At 54.6% G+C, this 21,799-nt stretch overlaps 1 protein-coding gene across 1 annotated transcript in view; it reads right to left on the minus strand.

Annotated features, from left to right (window-relative positions):
• Positions 1-677: 677 nt before the first annotated feature.
• Positions 678-21,799, minus strand: part of LOC137377244 (myosin-binding protein C, cardiac-type-like) — a 182,559-nt gene continuing 161,437 nt past the window's right edge. The window contains exons 30-35 of the mRNA XM_068046785.1: positions 20,206-20,294; positions 15,288-15,483; positions 3,803-3,942; positions 2,319-2,478; positions 1,499-1,635; positions 678-893 (exon numbers count right to left, since the gene is read on the minus strand). Coding sequence (XP_067902886.1) covers positions 678-893; positions 1,499-1,635; positions 2,319-2,478; positions 3,803-3,942; positions 15,288-15,483; positions 20,206-20,294 — 938 coding nt within the window. The remainder of the gene's footprint in view (positions 894-1,498; positions 1,636-2,318; positions 2,479-3,802; positions 3,943-15,287; positions 15,484-20,205; positions 20,295-21,799) is intronic.

Consider the following 21,799-nt stretch of genomic DNA (forward strand, 5'->3'; position numbering starts at 1 on the left):
TTAGAAGAATGAGAGGGGATCTCATAGAAACCTACAAAATTCTAATAGGACTGGACAGACTAGATGCAGGAAGGATGTTCCTGATGGCGGGGAGTCCAGGACCAGGGGTCACAGTCTAAGGATAAGGGGTAAACTATTTAGAACTGAGATGAGGAGGGATTTCTTCTCCCAGAGAGAGGTGAACCTGTGGAATTCTCTACCACGGAAAGCAGTTGAGGCCAAATCATTGAATATATTCAAACGAGAGTTAGATATAGTCCTTAAGGCTAAAGGGATCAAGGAATACGGAGAGAAAGCGGGAACAGGGTACTGAGTTTGGATGATCAGCCATGATCGTATTGAATGGCGCAACAGGCTCGAAGGGCCGAATGGCCTACTCCTGCTCCTATTTCTTGTGTTCTTATGGGGTGTAAAAGATCCCATGATGCTATTGGAAGAGGAATGTGACGTTATTCTCCCTTCCTTGGGCCAATATTTATTTTTCAACATCATGAAAACAGAGTAATTGGTCATTATCACTTTGTTGTGCATGAATTATCAGGAATGTTTACACTTCATAAGTACTTAATTAGCAATAAAGTGCTTGGAAAGTACTGAGAGGATGAGAGGCCCTATAGAAATGCAAGTCCTTTGCTTCAGTCAGAGCTGTCCCCACAAGGATTTGGTTCATGCTCGGCTTAGACCCTCCCCTGTGAGCACTCCTTACCTCGGACCTCCAGCTTACACTCGCTCTTGGCCTCCCCCAGGGGGTTGATGGCCAGGCAACTGTAAATCCCACCATCAAAGGGGCTTGGCTTACGGATCTCCAACGTCAACACCCCCTGGTTACTGAACATCCTGAAGCGGGGGTCACTAGCCAGGTCCATCTGGTTCTTGCACCACACCACCTTGGGCTGGGGGAGGGGGGAAAGACAGAGAGAGAAAAAGAGAGACAGGGGAGGTGACGGGAGAGAGAGGGGTGGAGAGAGAGAGAATGAAAGAGAGGGGAAGGGGGAGAAAATGAGGGGAGAGGAGAGAGAGTATTGGGGAAAATGGAGAGAGATAGAGGAGGGCAGGGAGAGAGAGAGGGAGGGAGAGAGAGTGGGAGAGGGGGAGAGAGGATAGGAGAGAAAGAGAGAAAGGAGAGGGAGGGGGAAGAAAGCGAGGGGAGAGAGAGAGTTGGGGAGGGGAGAGGGAGAGAGTTGGGGAGGGGCAGAGGGGGAGATAGAGAGACAAAGGGAGGGGGAGAGAGACAAGGAGAGAGAGAGGGAGAGACAGACAGGGGTTGATAGAGAGATAGGGAGAGATAGATTCAGATGAAGAGACAGAGGGACAGAGGAAGACAGGATGGGAGAGATAGGAAGGGAGGGACAGGAGGGTGAGAGATGGAGGGAAGGAGAGGAAGGCAGAGTGAGAGACAGGGAGGGAGAGAGATTGAGAAGGAGAGACAGAGAGTTTAGTAACACTGGTCATTCGAATTGTGTCATTGAGATGTGCTATGCTGAGAGTGAACTATTACCTTGGGGCTCCCTCGGAGGGCACAGCTCAGCGTGGCATTGTACCCACAAATTACAGAGCGATTCATTAGCGGCCGTGTGAACTTGGGGGGCTCGGTGAAGTCGTGTTGCTTGTAACTGAGCGGCTTGTATTCCATCCCTGCCGGAGGCACCAGGAAGAGGCACAGTTAGAGTCTGCGAGTACCCAGCCCATCCTCACAAGGTCAGCCGCCCTCTGACATGCTTGTTGACCTGTCAACTTGCATCTCTTGCAATTGCATCCCCTTCTCCTTGCTGTCCCCAAACCAGCACATCCCTTTAACCAGTAGATAGAGTGGGGGTGGGGAGATGCATCTCGCTGTACCTTCACCACACTCCCCTCTTTACAGACATATCACCTCTCTGCTCTAGAACAAGACTTCCCCATCCTGGTTTAAAAATGACTAAGTGCCACCACTGGCTGAAGGGTGTAATTGCAGCGTGACAGGTTTACATTGGCAATTCCCATTATACATGTTAACATACAATAAAAGATAGACAAATAAGGACAGAATGTTTGACTTTATAATGGGAAATGAATTATGTCTGATTCCTGTAATCCAATTACACCTCCCCCCCCAATTGCTCCCCATCTCGGCCTCTAACCCAGCTTCAGCTGAAGACACCAGCCTTGTGTCTGCCCTCTGATCAGTTAGTGTGATGGTAAGGGCTCTACGGCTGACTTCAGAGACTCCACGATAGGGAGAGGGGGAATCAGACAGGGCTCCTGTTCCCAATCACTCTCCATAGCCTATGTCTGGATGGTAGGATTACCATGACTGCAGGTACTACACGGTGGGTTACCTGGTTTCTGGATGTAGACGCTGTCCTTGGTCTGGCCAGCCTGGTCACTCAGGCCACACAGGTTCTCAGTGAAGACCCTGAAGAAATACTCGTTCCCCATGACTAACTCCGACACTGAGCACTGAGAGCGGCGATAATGTTCATACACCGTGAACCACTCCTGCAGCATCACAGACATCAATGTAAAAGGAAAGGGAGGGAGTGCAGGAGGGAGGGAGAGGGATCGGGAGGGAAAGAGAAAGAGAGGAAGTCAAGGGAAAGACAAAGGGGACATGAGCACACAGGCAGCAAGGAAGTGAGAGACAGAAAAACAGCAAGTCAGAGAGAGAGGAAGAGGGTCAGAGAAGAATTATGCGTCTGAGTGTCTGCAAAACCAGCAGAAGTGGCAGAATTTCCAACATGTTAAAGGTTGAAACACGCGGAATGCAGAGAGCTAGCACATCCCTCACAAAATACAGCTCTCCAGCTGACACCGGAGCCACCATCTTTACAAGGTGCTGACCACTATTGCTGGTTTAATCAGGATTGAGTTTAACTACATGAAGTAACAAAGATGAGCTCAGTGTAACAGGCACTGAGAATTCCCCAGCATTGCTGCCAGTGAATACGAGACAATGACTCTCCCTCTTCCTCCCCTCCCTCCTCCTTCCTCCCCTTGCATACCCTCCCTCCCACTCCCCCTACCTTCCTTCCCCTCACTACTCCCACATTGCTTTCTCTCCACTCCTTCTAGCCCCTCCCCTTGTTCACTCTCCCCCCACTCCCCCATCCCTGCCCACCCTCACTCTCCTCCTCCCCTCATTCCACCCCCTCCGCTTGCTCATTCTCTTTGCCACTCCCCCATCTCACACTCATTTGCTCACCCTCTCCTTTTCCCTCTCTCCTCCTTCCCCTGCCCTATCTCTCCCTTCATCTCCTCCTCCCTCCACCTCATGTTGCACACTCCCTCCTGCTACCACTACTCAGCCTTCCCCACCTCTCCCTCTGCCCCACTGCTCACACTTTCCTCCTCCTCCAGTTTATTCTCCTCCCACCCCCAATCACTCTTCCTCCTGCACACGCTCCCTCCTCCCCCCTACTCACTCCCTCTTCCCCTCATGCCCCCTTTTTTCCCTCCTACTCTCTTCCCCTCTGCTGGCTCCTGCCCCCTCCTCCCCATCCCACTCCTTGCCATCTTGCCTGTCAGATTCTCTGGGTTCCTGTGCCCTGTCCAATCAGTGTGGCTCCTGATGGGCAAGGTGGCACAGTGGGACCTCTCACCAGGCCCTCCTGGGGATTTGGTGGTCTTGGCTGGGATGAGAGGGCAGGCCGTGCCACGTGGCAGGTCAGATACCCAGCAGTGTGAGGTTGACTGTGGGGCCAGTCACTGTACACAAGGTGATGCCCAGCAAGAGGCAAGGGCCCAGCTGGCAGCGGTCAGAGGAGTAGCCATTCTGTGTATTGACATGGGCTACCCATTCCACAATGTTCCAGTACATTCCTACCATGGTCTTCTTGTCGGCCTTCTGGATGGTGTATCCGGTGATTTCACAGTTGCCATCATCCTTGGGGGGCTGCCAGGCTAGAGCCACATTCAATCCCCATACCTCAGCCACCTTCATATTCAACGGGGGGCCCGGCTTGTCTGGGGGAGGAAACAGGGGAAGGTGAAGATTAGTCAGCAAGGGAACTGCAGTGGCATGGTGTGGGGGGTCTGAGCAAGGAGTGCGAGAGAGAGCATCAAAACCTGCCCAACACTGGGATAGGAGGAGCTACATTCAGTGTGATGGGAGCTTTACTCTGTACCTAACCCTTGCTGCCCTTGGAGTTCATAGGAACAGGAAGAGGCCAATCAGCCCCTCAATGCTATTCCACCATTCAATTTGATCAGGGCTGATCTGTATCTTAACTCCATTTACCCACTGAGCTCTATTTCTAAGGTTCTGGACTCCTCCCAACGGAGGAAATAATTTCTCCCTCTCCACCCTATCAACTCCTTTCATCATCTTCATTCACCTCAATCACATCACACCTTAATCTTTTATACTCAGGGGAATACAAGCCTTGCCTATGCAACCTGCCCTCATAATTTAACCCTTTTAGCTCTGGTATTATTCTGCACCCCCTCCAAGGCCAGTGTATCCTTCCCGAGGTGCGGTACCTGGTGCTGATGGGGTCTAAGCAGAGCTCTGTACAGCTGTAACATAACCTCCACCCCTTTATATTCCAGTTCCCAGCTGACCTGGTTGGGAAACTGGCTGAGTGGAAGGAGACAGAGAGTAGGGAGAAAGGGCAGGAATCTAATTGTGTTGGAACCTTAACTATCTAAACTATTGATAAATACGATGAATAATGAGATAGAAACTCACATATCCACACTTGAAATGACACAGAGATAGGCAGCATCGTAATCAATGTAGTTGTGAGTATAAAGTTACAAAGAGATAGTAATAGACTAAGTGTAAACTGTCAAATGGATTTCAGTGTAGGTAAATATGAGGTCATCCACTTTGGACCTAAAAAAGGATAGAACAGGGTACTTAAAAAATGGCGGGAAAGCTAAAATAGTTGGAGGTTCAAATGGACTTGGGGGTCCAGGTACACAGATCAGTAAAATGTCTGGAACAGGTATAGAAAATAATCCAAAAGTCTAATGGAATGCTGGTCTTTATATCCAGAGGACTAGAATACAAGGGGGTAGAAGTCATGCTGCAGCTATACAAAGCTCTGGTTAGACCACACCTGGAGTTACTGTGAGCAGTTCTTGGCATCACATCTTAGGAAGGATATATTGACCTTGGAGGGAGTACAGTGTAGGTTTACCAGAATATACCAGGACTCCAAGGGTTAAATTACAATGAGCGATTAGACAAACTAGGGTTGTATTCTCTGAAATTTAAAAGGTTAAGGAATGATTTGAGTTTTCAAGATATTAAGAGGTACCGATCTGGTGGAGAGGAACTGTTTCTGCTGGTTGGGAGTCTGCGATTGGGGCCATCGTCTAAAAATGAGAGCCAGACCTTTCAGGAGTGATTTATATTTATATTTATATTTATCTAGCACCTTTCATGACAACCAGACATCTCAAAGTGCTTTACAGTTAATGAAGAATTTATGATGTCTAGTCACTGTTGTAATATAGACATTGCCATAGCCAGTTTGCACACAGCAAGATCCCACAAATAACAATCTGATATTGACCAGATCATCTGTTTTTGCTTTTCAACACACAAAAGATGATAGAAGTTTGGACCTCCCTTTAGAAAATGGCAGCTTATGCTAAATCAATAGTTAATTTTAAATCTCATATTGATTGATTTTTATTATCCAAAGGCCTCAAACGAACCAGCAGACACCACATGCTCCTTCTCCAGGAACACCCATGCACAAACAAAATCTTGGCAGAGGGGCAGGAAACAGGACGGACGAACCCGACGGCCCGCAGCCTGGACCCGACGGCCCGCAGCCTGGACCCGACGGCCCGCAGCCTGGACCTGCGAATTGCCACTTTGGCCAGGCTCAGGAGCAGACCGCGAGGAGATCCTCCTCCCGGTCCAACCCCTCCAAACCGGGTGCCCAAAGATCAGGAGCGTGGAGCTGAAGTGCAACCAAAACTTGAGGAACAGCCTCGTTAAATACTCAAAGAGAGGCTGCAACCTCACATACCCTGTATATACATGGAACAGTGACTCGTCCTGGCCGCAGAAATTACAGGCAGTCTGGGAGTCCGTGAACCTACTTAAAAGTTGATTGCATGGGACTGACCCTCCATCCCAGGTCCCCGATGTAAAGGGGGAGGACTCCCGCATAGAGAGACCTCCACCGGGGTTTCCCCTCAACGCCAGATGGTAACATGGACCGCCACGGCATGTCCAGGCGGCATTTTAGGGCAAGCAAGTGTACGGGAGCAGCCCGTATAGGAAACTCCATGGAATGGCACGGAGGGCATTTCCAAGAGGCGGCTCGGTTTCTGCGGGTCCAGCTCCCGAGGAGGGTTTCAGGGCCTGGGTCCGAAGAGCAGTTCCGGCCGAGCGGGGGTCAGCTCAGCTAGGAGCGCTCCACACTCCCGAGCCTCCTCATCACCCACAGTGAGGGGCGTCCCGGGGGCTTCGGCTACTCCTCTGCCCGTCGGTCCCCAGAGCCAGCCGCCCGGACAACCGAAGCGCTGTCCTCCACTGGCGTGGAGCGCCCGTACTGGAGGCAACCATGTTTCAGACTCTGAATAGATCCCAGTAAAAGACAGACAACTCCCTCAGAGATGCGCGGCTAACGTTCTCCGCCGGGAGCTGCGTGTCATCTTGAATGCAATGCTCCGGCGGAAAAAATACGTCACCAGCCCACACCATCTGGGAGGACCCTCGACATACAGGTATCTCTGCAGGGTCCAACGGTGGAGAGTCGCAGCCTGGGTGTGGATGCACACCTGCGACTGGCCGCCCTCCTCAATTGGGAGACTCAGGACTGCGGCAGAGACCCAGTGTTTCCTCTTGCCCTGGAAGAAACTGACGAGCTTCTTCTGGATCTTGGTGGCAAATGCAGGGGGCGGGGCCAAAGTGACCAACCGGTACCACAGCATCGAGGCCACCAGTTGGTTTATGACCAGTGCTCGGCCCCTGTAGGAAAGCACTCGGAGCAGTCCTGTCCAGCGCCCCAGCCGAGTGGTGACTTTTGCCTCCAACTCCTGCCCGTTTGCCGGCCAGGCTTCCTCAGCGGGGCGAAGCTGGATTCCCAGATAGAGGAGGTGCGTGGTGCTCCATGCAAAAGGTGTTAACTCCTCCGGTAGGGGGTCCCCCACAGCCACTGACCCATCAGGAGTCCAGAACATTTCTCCCAATTGCTCCTTGGGGAGATCGCAGCAGAAATGGTCTGCCGGCAGTCGCGCATCCTTCGCAAGTCAACGGAATCTGTGACTGTGAGGACAACGTCATCGGCGTAAGCCGAGAGGATGACCCGCATGGCCGGTCCGCGCAGAGCCAAACCCATCAACCTCCTGCGAAGCAGGTACAGGAACGGCTCTACGCAGATGGTATACAATTGGCCGGACATGGGGCATCCCTGACACACTCCTCTCCCAAAGGACCCGTTAACTTTGACCTGGCACTCTGCAGCAGCGTACAGAAATTGGATCCAGGCCACAAAATGTGGCCAGAGTCTGAGCGCACGCTGAGTCCCGAAAATATATTCGTGATCCATCCTGTTTCCTGATCGAGGGAGAGAAGGGCGACCGACTGACCAGTCCTCTGGGAAAGATGGGTCAGGTCCCGGACCAGGTGGATATTGTCTTGGATGGATCAGCCTGGGACTATGTAGGACTGGTCAGGATGGATCATGTGGGCCAGCATAGAGCCCAGGTGGGGAGACATAGCCCGGGCAACGATCTTATAATCCATGCTGAGGAGGGAGACCAGACACTAGTTCTTAAGCAAGCGGAGATCGTCCCTCTTACGCAGCAGTACGAGAGAGGCAAGAGAGGGGCATCTCCTCGGTTGCCAGGCTTTCCTGCAGGACCTGTGTGTAATCGTCCCCCAGGACATCCCAGAATGCCATGAGGAACTCCATGGTCAGCCCGTCCAGCCCCGGGGATTTGCCCCTCGAGAGCTGGTGGAAGGAGCCGGTCAGCTCCGCCAATGTGAGCGGAGCCTCCAATCCTTCGGCGCCCTCTGGGCTGACCTTCAGCAAAACTCGTGATCCACAAAAATCAGTGCATGCCCTCGCTGGATGGATCCGGAGAGAACAACGTGCCACAGTAGGTAGGGACCAAAAGGCCCATTCCCTCCGGATCCGTGACGGAGGATCCGTCGTTGGCCAGCAGTTCAACGAGCTGCTTATGGACCCCCCGCCATTTTTCTAGCTGGTAGAAGAATGGTGAGGCGCGGTCCAAATCTTCCAGGATCTGGATGCACGACCTCACGTACAGGTTCACAAAGTGGAGCGGCACGCTACCCAGGCGAACGGCGAGGTGGAGCAAGCGGCCCGGCACTAGCTCCTTGACCCCCAAGATCTCCGGCTGAAAAGTAGGGGCCAACGAGATAGCCACCCCACTAGAAATAGGGGTGAGGTGACTCATGTAGACCCCACCCTGCCACTCCAGGAGCCAGGTGGCTTTGCCTCCCGGAACAGTGTGGGTTTCCTGCAGAAAGCTCACCGCGTATCTCCCTTCCCTGAGGACTGAGAGATTGTGAAATCTGCGGTGAGACCCCCTGCTGCCGTTGATTTTGAGGCTGGCTATGGTTATCTTCATGTCAGAAGTGCTTAGAAACCCGTCACCAACACCTCACTGTGAAGAGGGAGTGAAAGTGCACCTGGCCCTCCACTCCCCCAGCAACCCATTGAGGAACACATTAAAACGGCGCCTCTCAACCAGTTTCACGCCCGCGCCCTTCCCCCTTTTATTGAGGGCGGCACAGACGGACTGGATGATCAGCGCCAAACTCGACCACCGCCCAAGGGACAGCTGGACTTTATTGCGGCAACCACTGCATGCCGTGAGGAAGTCCTCGAGTTCCGCCGTAGGGACGACTGGCGATGGATTCAAGATCGTCCTCCGTGCCCCACATCGAGTCCCCATTCTTCTCCAGGTCGTCACCGCCAGCAGCCGACATACCCACCACACACTGAGGGGTGGACATCACGGCCGTGCCAGCTGGTCCCGCCTCTGTCATGATCCCACCCCTAGGATCGATGGCGGAGGAGTCCTCTCTGGGTTCTTCTGTGGAACTGGAGCCAATGGGCGCCAGTGGTTCAGGACCCCCTTTCACCTCCATCCCCAGGCTAATGAGCAGCCCGGGGAGACGGTAATTCCTGATTCCGGAACTCCAGCTGGAGCTAGGACCGGAGGCAGAGAGAGGAGGCCATTTCCCACCCCGCCAGCACCCACAGGCCCAGCACATAGGGCAGCATTTTCAAATATAACTGGGTCGGGTATCTCCTGGTTGAGGCTGGATTTTGGCTGGGAGGGCCGACCCTTTGGGCCTCGCCCTCCGCTCCATTCAGAGCATCCAACCCAGTGGCAGAATGGTAGGCTTCTCCAGGAACATCCCTAAGCTCCCCCACCACAAGCAGGGTTCCATTTGCTCCATCAGGAGGGGCTGCATGTAGAGGAGCCTCCCCCTCTCCTCCATCCTGAGTGGTAGGGAGCTCCTGCCCAGGCTTTACAACCTTGATGGTGGTGTTGGCAGGGGGAACCTGGGGACCCAAGACCCAAACAGCTCCAACAGATGGGCCTTCCACTTCAGGGCCCTGTGGAGGGGTGCCTTCTCCTCTTTTTCCCACTCGGGCATGGAGGCTCAAAGACCTCCATGTCATCAGAGGCCTCCGCCTCTGCACCCTCCTTTTGCCAGGTTACCCTGGACCAGGGCAAGTGGGTTTCCCGGGATCAGCCTTGGGGTGAGCAGAGGCTCAGGTTGTGCCTTGGTGTCCAGGGGATGTGCCTCTTGATGTTTATTCTTTCTTCGTGTCTTCCTTCCACTTGGACGGGCACCCCACTCCTACCAGAGGCCGTGAAACCATGGCCTCTGGAACTGCCAGAGTGGTGTCTGTTGGAGGTGTAGGAGGTAGGGGGAGTGGGAGGAGGCGCAGTGGTGCCACCCTGGGCTGCCGAGGTGGAGTTGGTGGCCAGGAGGTTGGGACAGTTCTTTCGAACATGCCCCACCCCCTTGCAGGCATGGCACTGTGTTCCTCCGAGGTCCAGAAGATACGGTAGGCCGTCCCCTGGAACTGAACAGCAAAATAGCCTTCCGTGACCTCCTCCTGGGCCAGCTGCATGAATACCTGCCCTGGGAGTGTTTGATGGGGGACAGTGTAGAGGGAGCTTTACTCTGTATCTAACCCCCGTTTTTTTTTATGTCGAGGGGGCCTTTATTCCTCAGGCCCCCTTTATATACACACTTATATTTTTAAAATAACTTTATTAAAACCAGGTAAATAAACAAAAACTCAAATTAAAATGCCATTCTCGGCGTCGACAATGCACTCCAGTCCCTGCGGTGCCCACCGGTCGCGGAAGGCCTCAAGCGTACCGGTGGACACCGCATGCTCCTTTTCCAGGGACACCCGGGCGTGAACGTAACCGCGGAAGAGGGGCAGGCAATCGGGGAGGACGGACCCCCCGACGGCCCGCAACCTGGACCTGTGAATTGCCACCTTGGCCAGGCCCAGGAGCAGACCGACGAGGAGATCCTCCTCCCGGCCCAAGCCCCTCCGCACTGGGTGCCCAAAGATCAGGAGCGTGGGACTGAAGTGCAGCCAGAATTTGAGGAGCAGCCCCTTCAGATACTCAAATAGGGGCTGCAACCTCGCACACTCCGTATAAATGTGGAACACGGACTCGCCCAGGCCGCAGAAAGTACAGGCGGCCTGGGAGTCCGTGAACCTACTTAAAAACCTATTGCACGGGACAGCTCTGTGCAGCACCCTCCATCCCAAGTCCCTGATGTAAAGGGGGAAGACTCCCGCGTAGAGAGACCTCCATCGGGGTTTCCCCTCGCCGCCAGATGGCAACGCGGACCGCCAGGGCGTGTCCGGCTGGCTGACGAGGGCGAGGAAGTGGAGAGTGTGCAGGAGCAGCCCGTACAGGAAACCCCTCCGCGCCGATTGGAATGGCACGGAGGGCATTTCCGAGAGGCGGCTCGGGTTGTGCGGGACCGGCTCCCGAGGAGGGTTTCGGGGCCTGGGTCCGATGAGCAGTTCCGGCCGAGCGGGTGTCAGCTCGGCCGGGATCGCTCCGCACTCCCGAGCCCCCTCGCCACCCGCAGTGAGGGACGTCCCGGGGGTTTCGGCTACTCTTCCGCCCGCCGGACCGTCCCCGGAGTCGGCCGCCCGGACAGCCGAGGCGCTCTCCTCCGCCGGCGGGGGAGCGCCCTGACTGGAGGCGACCATGTTCCAGACTCGGAAAAGATCCCGGTAAAAGACAGGCAACTCCCTCAGAGAGACGCGGCTAACGGACTCCACCGGGAGCTGCGTGTCGTCTTGAAGGCAGTGACACTGGCGGAAAAAATACGTCGCCAGCGCACACCATCTGGGAGGACACTCGACGTACAGGTATCTCTGCAGGGTCCAAAGGCGGAGAGTCGCAGCCTGGGTGCGGACGCACACCAGCGACTGACCGCCCTCCTCGATTGGGAGACTCAGGACCGCAGCAGAGACCCAGTGTTTCCTCTTGCCCCAGAAGAAATCGACGAGTTTCTTCTGGATCTTGGTGGCAAATACAGGGGGCGGGGCCAAAGTGACCAACCGGTACCACAGCATGGAGGCCACCAGTTGGTTTATGACCAACACTCGGCCCCTGTAGGAAAGCACTCGGAGCAGTCCTGTCCAGCGCCCCAGCCGAGCGGTGACTTTCGTCTCCAACTCCTGCCAGTTTGCCGTCCAGGCTTCCTCAGCGGGGCTAAGATGGACTCCCAGATAGAGGAGGTGCGTGGTGCTCTACGCAAAAGGTGTCATCTGGTCCGGCAGGGAGTCCACCCGCCACTGACCAACCAGGAGTCCGGAACATTTCTCCCAATTGATCCTCGCGGAGGACGCGGCAGAAAAGGTCTGCTGGCAGTCGCGCATCCTCCGCAAGTCAACGGGATCTGTGATTGCGAGGAGCACGTCGTCGGCGTAAGCCGAAAGGACGACCCGCATGGCCGGCTCGCGCAGAGCCAATCCCGTCAACCTCCTGCGAAGCAGGCACAGGAAGGGCTCCACGCAGATGGTATACAATTGGCCGGACATGGGGCACCCCTGACGCACTCCTCTCCCAAAGCGAAGGGGCGCCGTCAAGGACCCGTTAACTTTGACAAGACACTCTGCGGCGGCATATAAAAGTCGGACCCGGGCCACAAAATGCGGCCCGAGTCCGAAAGCGCGCAGAGTCTCGTAAAGGTAATCGTGATCCACCCTGTCAAACACCTTCTCCTGATCGAGGGAGAGAAAGGCGACCGACTGACCAGTCCTCTGGGAAAGATGGATCAGGTCCCGGACCAGGTGGATGTTGTCCTGGATGGACCGGCCCGGGACCGTGTAGGACTGGTCGGGGTGGATCATGTGGGCCAGCACGGAGCACAGGTGGGTAGACATAGCCCGGGCAAAGATCTTATAATCCGTGCTGAGGAGGGAGACCGAACGCCAGTTTTTAAGCAGGCGGAGATCGCCCCTCTTCGGCAGCAGGACGATGACCGCCCTGCGCCACGAGAGGGGCATCTCCCCGGTCGCCAGGCTTTCCCCCAGGACCCGCGCGTAATCATCCCCCAGGACGTCCCAGAACGCCCTGAGGAACTCCACGGTCAACCCATCCAGCCCTGGGGATTTGCCCCTCGAGAGCTGGTGGAGGGCACCAGTCAGCTCCGCCAACGTGAGCGGAGCCTCCAATCCTTCGGCGCCCTCCGGGCTGACCTGCGGCAGGTCCTCCCACAAAACTCTGCGCGCATCCTCGCTGGACGGATCCGGAGAGAACAACGCACTGTAATAAGTACGGACCAGGAGGCCCATTCCCTCCGGATCCGTGATGGAGGATCCGTCGTCGGCCAGCAGCTCAACGAGTTGCTTACGGACCCCCCGCCATTTTTCCAGCGAGTAGAAGAAGGGAGAGGCGCGGTCCAAATCTTCCAGGATCTGGATCCGCGACCTCACGTACGCGCCTCGGGACCTTATGAGCTGCAGGTCCCTCAGCGCGCCCTTCTTCTCTTTGTACGCCTGCCACAGGGCCGGGTCCACGACGGCATGACCGAGGCGGGACTCCAAGTCGAGCACCTCCCTCTCAAGGCGCCCGATCTCGGCTTCCCGCCTCTTGGTCGACCCCTTCGCGTACTCCTGACAGAAGATGCGGATGTGAGTCTTGCCCACATCCCACCATAGCCTCAAGGAGGGGAAGCCCCCCTGCTTCCTTCTCCAGTCGGCCCAGAATCGACAGAACGAGTCCCGAAATCGCACGTCCTCCAGCAGCCGGTTGTTAAAGTGCCAGTACGCGACCCCGCCCGCGTACGGAGCGGAGTAAACTCCGCCCACACCAGGCGGTGGTCCGAGCACGGCACCAGCCGCATGGAGGCCGCCGAAAAGCGGGGGACGTACGCCTGCGAAATGTAGAGGCGGTCGATTCGCGACCCACCTCCTCCAGACCTCCACGTGAAGGCGCTGGAGTCGGGATGGAGATTCCGCCAGACGTCCACCAAGTTAAGGGAGCTGATCAGTCCCCTCAACTTCTCCACCGACGCTTGGCCGCGCTGGGGACCGGAGCGATCCCCCACCTCGAGGGTGCAGCCCCACCCCTGGATCTTCCGGTGCCTTCTCCCTCCCCCAACAGTCCAAACAACCAACAGTTCTCTGGTGCTCCAACACACACCTCTCCAAAATGACTTGCAGGTCTTCTTAATCCTTGAAAAAGTGCAACAGTTCCTCAGTAAATACAGCTGTCTCCACTCTATAGTCACCTCTTTGCAGTTATTCCACTCTCCTCTCCCCAGTTGCTGCAGTCTCCACTCTGCAATTGCTGCAACACAGGTGCAGCTGCTCCCCCTGATTGCTGGCAGGAAGTGCTCCAAATTGACCAGCCAATCCCCGTGCTGTACCGGTCCTGGGAGTGTTTGATGGGGACAGTGCAGAGGGAGCTTTACTCCATATCCAGCCCCGTTTTTTTTTTTTTCTAACCCCGTTTTTTTCTTTTCCCCCAGGCCCCTTTTATATATTTTTTATGTCGAGTGGGCCTTTATTCCTCAGGCCCCCTTTATATATTTTTTATGTCGAGGGGGCCTTTATTCCTCAGGCCCCCTTTATATACACACTTATATTTTTAAAATAACTTTATTAAAACCAGATAAATAAACAAAATCTCAAATTAAAATGCCATTCTCGGCGTCGACGATGCACTCCAGTCCCTGCGGTGCCCACCGGTCGCGGAAGGCCTCAAGCGCACCGGCGGACACCGCATGCTCCTTTTCCAGGGACACCCGGGCGCGAATGTAACCGCGGAAGAGGGGCAGGCAATCGGGGAGGACGGACCCCCCGACGGCCCGCAACCTGGACCTGTGAATTGCCACCTTGGCCAGGCCCAGGAGCAGACCGACGAGGAGATCCTCCTCCCGGCCCAAGCCCCTCCGCACCGGGTGCCCAAAGATCAGGAGCGTGGGACTGAAGAGCAGCCAGAACTTGAGGAGCAGCCCCTTCAAATACTCAAACAGGGGCTGCAACCTCGCACATCCAGCCCCGTTTTTTTTTTTTGGGGGACAGTGTAGAGGGAGCTTTACTCTGTATCTAACCCCATTTTTTTTTTTTTTTGATGCGGACAGTGCAGAGGGAGCATTACTCTGTATCTAACCCCCATTTTTTTTTTTTTTTCTCCACAAGGTGACCTTTATACCCCAGGCCCCTTTTATATTTTTCACATCGAGGGGGCCTTTATCCCTCAGGCCCCCTTTATGTACATATTTACAGTTTTAAAATAACTTTATTAAAACAGATAAATAAACAAAAAACTCAAATTAAAATGCCATTCTCGGCGTCGACGATGCACTCCAGTCCCTGCGGTGCCCACCGGTCGCGGAAGGCCTCAAGCGCACCGGCGGACACCGCATGCTCCTTTTCCAGGGACACCCGGGCGCGAATGTAACCGCGGAAGAGGGGCAGGCAATCGGGGAGGACGGACCCCCCGACGGCCCGCAACCTGGACCTGTGAATTGCCACCTTGGCCAGGCCCAGGAGCAGACCGACGAGGAGATCCTCCTCCCGGCCCAAGCCCCTCCGCACCGGGTGCCCAAAGATCAGGAGCGTGGGACTGAAGTGCAGCCAGAACTTGAGGAGCAGCCCCTTCAAATACTCAAACAGGGGCTGCAACCTCGCACATCCAGCCCCGTGCTGTACCTGTCCTGGGAGTGTTTGATGGGGGACAGTGTAGAGGGAGCTTTACTCTGTATCTAACCCCCGTGTTGTACCTGTCCTGGGAGTGTTTGATGAGGACAGTGTAGTGATGCGGTGCCAGGTAGGAGTTGTTATGTGCTGTCAGTGATGCTGTCTTACCTATGACCTGGATGTAGATGGTGGCTATGTCCTGGGTGTTCTCGATCTGTACCTGCAGTTGGTAACAACCGGAGTGTTCGCGCTCTGCCCTGCGGACGAACAAGATGGTGTCTGTGTCACTGTTCCGGATAGTGATGGAGTTGAGATCCAGGGGCTGCTCGTCCTTTAGCCATGTGACCATAGGCCTGGGCTTTCCCTGCACAGTGGAGAATAGGAACAGGAAATATCAGAGGGTGTCAGCAAATGGGAGATTAGTGTTCCCATTAGTACACGCAGCATCGTGGTGAATCACTGTCATTACATACAGGACAGGCATGTTGGAAACAAAAAAAACAATCTGTACACAGATCGCCACCATAAAAAGCAAAGTGATAATGGTCAGATCATCTGTTTTAATGATGTTGGACAATGGGTAAATGTTGGCCTGGACATCAGGAGAACTCCAATGCTCCACTTTAAACATTGCCAAGGGATCTATTAAATCCACCTGAGAGGTTACACCAGGTCTCAGTTCAGCATTTCATCCAACAAATAGTACCTCCAACACTGCAGCACTCCCTCAGTACTGTCCCTCCAACAGTGCAGCACTCCATCAGTACTGCCCCTCCAACAGTGCAGCACTCCATCAGTACTGTCCCTCCAACAGTGCAGCACTCCATCAGTACTGTCCCTCCAACAGTGCAGCACTCCCTCAGTACTGTCCCTCCAACAGTGCAGCACTCCATCAGTACTGCCCCTCCAACACTGCAGCACTCCATCAGTACTGTCCCTCCAACAGTGCAGCACTCCATCAGTACTGTCCCTCCAACAGTGCAGCACTCCATCAGTACTGCCCCTCCAACAGTGCAGCACTCCATCAGTACTGTCCCTCCAACAGTGCAGCACTCCATCAGTACTGCCCCTCCAACAGTGCAGCACTCCATCAGTACTGCCCCTCCAACAGTGCAGCACTCCCTCAGTACTGTCCCTCCAACAGTGCAGCACTCCCTCAGTACTGCCCCTCCAACAGTGCAGCACTCCATCAGTACTGTCCCTCCAACAGTGCAGCACTCCATCAGTACTGCCCCTCCAACAGTGCAGCACTCCATCAGTACTGTCCCTCCAACAGTGCAGCACTCCATCAGTACTGCCCCTCCAACAGTGCACCACTCCATCAGTACTGCCCCTCCAACAGTGCAGCACTCCCTCAGTACTGTCCCTCCAGCAGTGCAGCACTCCCTCAGTACTGTCCCTCCAACAGTGCAGCACTCCCTCAGTACTGTCCCTCCAACAGTGCAGCACTCCATCAGTACTGTCCCTCCAACAGTGCAGCACTCCCTCAGTACTGTCCCTCCAACAGTGCAGCACTCCATCAGTACTGTCCCTCCAACAGTGCAGCACTCCATCAGTACTGCCCCTCCAACAGTGCAGCACTCCATCAGTACTGCCCCTCCAACAGTGCAGCACTCCATCAGTACTGTCCCTCCAACAGTGCAGCACTCCATCAGTACTGTCCCTCCGACAGTGCAGCACTCCATCAGTACTGCCCCTCCAACAGTGCAGCACTCCATCAGTACTGCCCCTCCAACAGTGCAGCACTCCATCAGTACTGACCCTCCAACAGCGCAGCACTCCATCAGTACTGCCCCTCCAACAGGGCAGCACTCCATCAGTACTGCCCCTCTGACAGTGCAGCAATCCAAAATTACTGCCCCTCCAACACTGCAGCACTCCCTCAGTCCTGACCCTCCATCAGTGCAGCACTGCCTCAGTACTGCCCCTCCGACACTGCAGCACTCCCTCAGTACTGCCCCTCCGACACTGCAGCACTCCCTCAGTACTGACCCTCCGACACTGCAGCACTCCCTCAGTACTGACCCTCCGACACTGCAGCACTCCCTCAGTACTGACCCTCCGACACCGCAGCACTCCCTCAGTACTGCCCCTCCGACACTGCAGCACTCCCTCAGTACTGACCCTCCGACACTGCAGCACTCCCTCAGTACTGACCCTCTGACAGTGGAGGGACTGCCTCAGTACTGCGTCTGATAGTGCAGCACTCCCTCAGTACTGCCCCTCAGTAGAGTGGGGGAAAGGGGGTTATATCGCTCCCCACCCCCAGAGTATTAGAGGGGCACAGCCATTATCTCCCCTTACCCTGCCTTGAAGACAGCCTGCAGGACTAGGCCCTCACGTTAAGCTTCTTTGCCCCACACCATACATCAGTCTCCTGATCTTCTACCAGTCCTCAGCAGGGGAGCCTCTGAGTGAAATGTCGATTATTGGCTGCTTGGCTGAACACATCCCTTGGTGTTTGTTCCAAGTGCCTCACTGAGTGTGTGTGATGGCCAGCCCAGACAGGCCTTTCCTGCCCGCTCTCTTTCACCAGCTGACCTCCAGGGAGCTGTGTTCATGCAGAGCCCGTGCCAAGTATACAGATTGCCAGCTGCTCTCACCACGGCTGGGAAATGTCTCATTTCCATATACCATTCCTTTCTTATCCCCCTTTTCCCCACTAGTCACCCACCTACCACCTGTAGGTCAGTCCCAGGACTGTAGCACAAACTGACTATGGTTTCCTCATCTTCAGTTCCAGTTCTTCCCGCAGTTTGACTGTCCCAGGACGCGAAGTTCCTGATCACTGTCCCCAGCTCTATCAGAGAGAGGGCAAGGGGGAATGGGAATGGGACTGAAGGGAGAGTTCTATCAGAGAGAGGGCAAGGGGGAATGGGGAATGGGACTGAAGGGAGAGTTCTATCAGAGAGAAGGCAAGGGGGAATGGGGAATGGGGTGGAGGGGAGAGTTCTTTCAGAGAGAGGGCAAGGGGGAATGGGACTGAGGGGAGAGCTCTTTCAGAGAGAGGGCAAGGGGGAATGGGGCTGAGGGGAGAGCTCTTTCAGAGAGAGGGCAAGGGGGAATGGGGAATGGGACTGAAGGGAGAGCTCTATCAGAGAGAAGGCAAGGGGGAATGGGGAATGGGGTGGAGGGGAGAGTTCTTTCAGAGAGAGGGCAAGGGGGAATGGGACTGAGGGGAGAGCTCTTTCAGAGAGAGGGCAAGGGGGAATGGGGCTGAGGGGAGAGCTCTTTCAGAGAGAGGACACGGGGATGATGGGGGAATGGGGTGGGGGGGAGAGTTCTATAAGAGAGAGGGCACGGGGCTGATTGGGGGAAGGGGGTGGAAGGGAGAGCTCTATCAGAGAGAGGGGAGATGATGGGGGAAAGGGGTAGAGTGAACAGCTCTATCAGAGAGAGGACATGGGGGGAATGGTGTGAAGATAAAGTTCTATCAGAGAGGGGGCACGGGGACAATGGGGGAATGGGGTGGAGGGGAGAGTTCTATCAGAGAGAGGGCATGGGGGGAATGGTGTGAAGGGGAAAGTTCTATCAGAGAGGGGGCACGGGGACAATGGGTGAATGGGGTGGAGGGGAGAGTTCTATCAGAGAGAGGGCATGGGGACAATGGGGGAATGGGGTGGAGGGGAGAGTTCTATCAGAGAGAGGGCATGGGGGGAATGGTGTGAAGGGGAAAGTTCTATCAGAGAGGGGGCACGGGGACAATGGGTGAATGGGGTGGAGGGGAGAGTTCTATCAGAGAGAGGGCATGGGGGGAATGGTGTGAAGGGGAAAGTTCTATCAGAGAGGGGGGAGATGATGGGGGAATGGGGTTAGAGGGGACAGCTCTATTAGAGAGAGGGCATGGGGACAATGAGGGAATGGGGTGGAGGGGAGAGTTCTATCAGAGAGAGGGCATGGGGGGAATGGTGTGAAGGGGAAAGTTCTATCAGAGAGGGGGGAGATGATGGGGGAATGGGGTTAGAGGGGACAGCTCTATTAGAGAGAGGGGAGATGATGGGTCAAGGGGGTGGAGGGGAGAGTTCTATCAGAGAGAGGGGAGATGATGGGGGAAGGGGGTAGAGGGGAGAGTTCTATCAGAGAGAGGGGAAATGATGGGGGAAGGGGGTAGAGGGGACAGCTCTATCAGAGAGAGGGGAGATGATGGGTCAAGGGGGTAGAGGGGACAGCTCTATCAGAGAGAGGACATGGGGACAATGGGGGAATGGGGTGGAGGGGAGAGTTCTATCAGAGAGAGGGCACGGGGATGATGCGTGAATGGGGTGGAGGGGAGAGCTCTATCAGAAAGAGGGCACGGGGATGATGGGTGAATGGAGTGGAGGGGACAGCTCTATCAGAGAGAGGGGAGATGATGGGTCAAGGGGGTAGAGGGGACAGCTCTATCAGAGAGAGGGCATGGGGAGAATGGGGTGGAGGGGACAGCTCTATCAGAGAGGGGGCACGGGGACAATGGGGGATTGGGGTGGAGGGGACAGCTCTATCAGAAAGAGGGCACGGGGATGATGGGTGAATGGAGTGGAGGGGAGAGTTCTATCAGAGAGAGGGGAAATGATGGGGGAAGGGGGTAGAGGGGACAGCTCCATCAGAGAGAGGGGAGATGATGGGTCAAGGGGGTAGAGGGGACAGCTCTATCAGAGAGAGGACATGGGGACAATGGGGGGATGGGGTGGAGGGGAGAGCTCTATCAGAGAGAGGGCATGGGGAGAATGGGGGAATGGGGTGGAGGGGAGAGTTCTATCAGAGAGAGGGGAAATGATGGGGGAAGGGGGTAGAGGGGAGAGTTCTATCAGAGAGAGGGCATGGGGAGAATGGGGGAATGGGGTGGAGGGGAGAGTTCTATCAGAGAGAGGGCATGGGGATGATACGTGAATGGGGTGGAGGGGACAGCTTTATCAGAGAGAGGGCACGGGGACGATGGGGGAATGGGGTGGAGGGGAGAGTTCTATCAGAGAGAGGTCACGGGGATGATGGGGGAATGGGGTGGAGGGGACAGCTCTATCAGAAAGAGGGCACGGGGATGATGGGGAATTGGGGAATGGGACTGGGAGCTGCTGCCTTTTGCTGGTGTTGGAATTCGATTCCTTACCTGGAATGGAATCATGAGGTTCAGTGTCTCTCCCACCACTTTCACCACCTTTTGCCGCAGGTTGCGAGGGAGGCAGATCCTGGGCCACTCTGCAATAGTGAAGAGACTATTTTAGCTGACACCCATGGACAGATGAATTCATAAATTAATAGGTAAATTAAGGAAAGATAGCCATTTTAATATATTCACAAATTTCAGGTCAAAAAATAAAATCCTGATTGCAAACTCCTCCTGGGCCTCACACTAACAGTGAGTGGGAGGCCTCAGGCTTGTGTCAGTGCTGATGTGAAGGCAGGCAGGATGGGGGAGAGAGGTCAGCCAGTTTTCCCTCTCCCCAGTGTGGGACAGACTGTCCTTGCTTCCACAGGTTCAAACTTCAATGGAGAAGGGCATTCTGGGTCAGCAGTCAACAGCCTTACCACTTTCTGGCTCTGCTCTCACTGAGGAAGGACATTTACTTGTTGCTAGGTAACCTAAGCAGTAGCATAAAGAAATTGGCCAGCCAAGCCCTTACAGATCTGTGGGGTGGAGAGGCAAGGATGGGCAGAGATGGTGAAGGCCCGGCAAAAAACTTCTGAGATAGGCCTGGGAGCAGGTTACCTCCTCGCCCCCTCAGGGAGTAGTCAGCTTGGGAGTGGAATAGAGGGCAGATGCCCATGGCTGGAGAGCGAGAGAGTGAGAGCGAAGCAGATAGGAGCACAGAGTGTGAAAATGAAAGAATGAGAAAGATGACAATAGAGAAACCCTGAGTAATCTGGCTGTGTGAGCTTATTCACTCCGCAGTTCTAATATGGGGAATTGTTGGACTGTTGCTATTCTTTGTCCGTGAATCCACATTTCTGTTACATGGGCCAGCACCGAAACAGGCCATTTGGCCCAACCAGTCCATGCTAGTGTTTATGCTTCACTTGAGCCTCCTCCCATCTTTCCTAATCTATCAGCATAAGCTCTATCCCCTTCTCCCTCATATGCTTACCTAGCCTCCCCTTAAAAGCATCCATACTATTGGATTTCTTGGTGACTATCTTCTGTTGATGGTCTCCAGTTATGCTCTTCCCAAGTGGAAACATTGTCTCTGTGTCTACTCTATCAAACCTTTCATAATTTTAAAGACCTTCCATTCACGTCGCCCCTCAGTCTTCTCTTTTCAAGAGAAAAGAGACTTAGCCTGCTCATCCACTCCTGATAGGCAGTACCCCACATTTCTGCTATCATCCTCATCAATTTTTCTGCACCCCTTCCAGAGCCTCCATATCTTTTTTTACAATATGGTGACCAGAATTGTAAGCAGTACTTCAGATGTGGTCTAACCAAGGCTCAATACAAGTTTAGTATAACTTCCCTATTTTCCAATCTTATCCCTCCAGAAATAAACAGTGTTTGGTTTGCTTTATAAATGACCTTGTTAACCAGCATCACTACTTTCAGTGGTTTGTGTATTTGCACTTCCAGAACCCTTTGCTCCTCTACCTCGTTTAGATTATTTTCAAAAAATAAGCAACCTCTACTTTTCTTGCCAGAATGCAACACCTTATCGATGTTGAAACTCATTTGCCATTAATATGCCCATTCTGCAAGTTTATCAATGTTCTCT

This window comes from Heterodontus francisci, chromosome 14 (assembly GCF_036365525.1).
Source record: "Heterodontus francisci isolate sHetFra1 chromosome 14, sHetFra1.hap1, whole genome shotgun sequence".
Lineage (NCBI taxonomy): Eukaryota > Metazoa > Chordata > Chondrichthyes > Heterodontiformes > Heterodontidae > Heterodontus > Heterodontus francisci.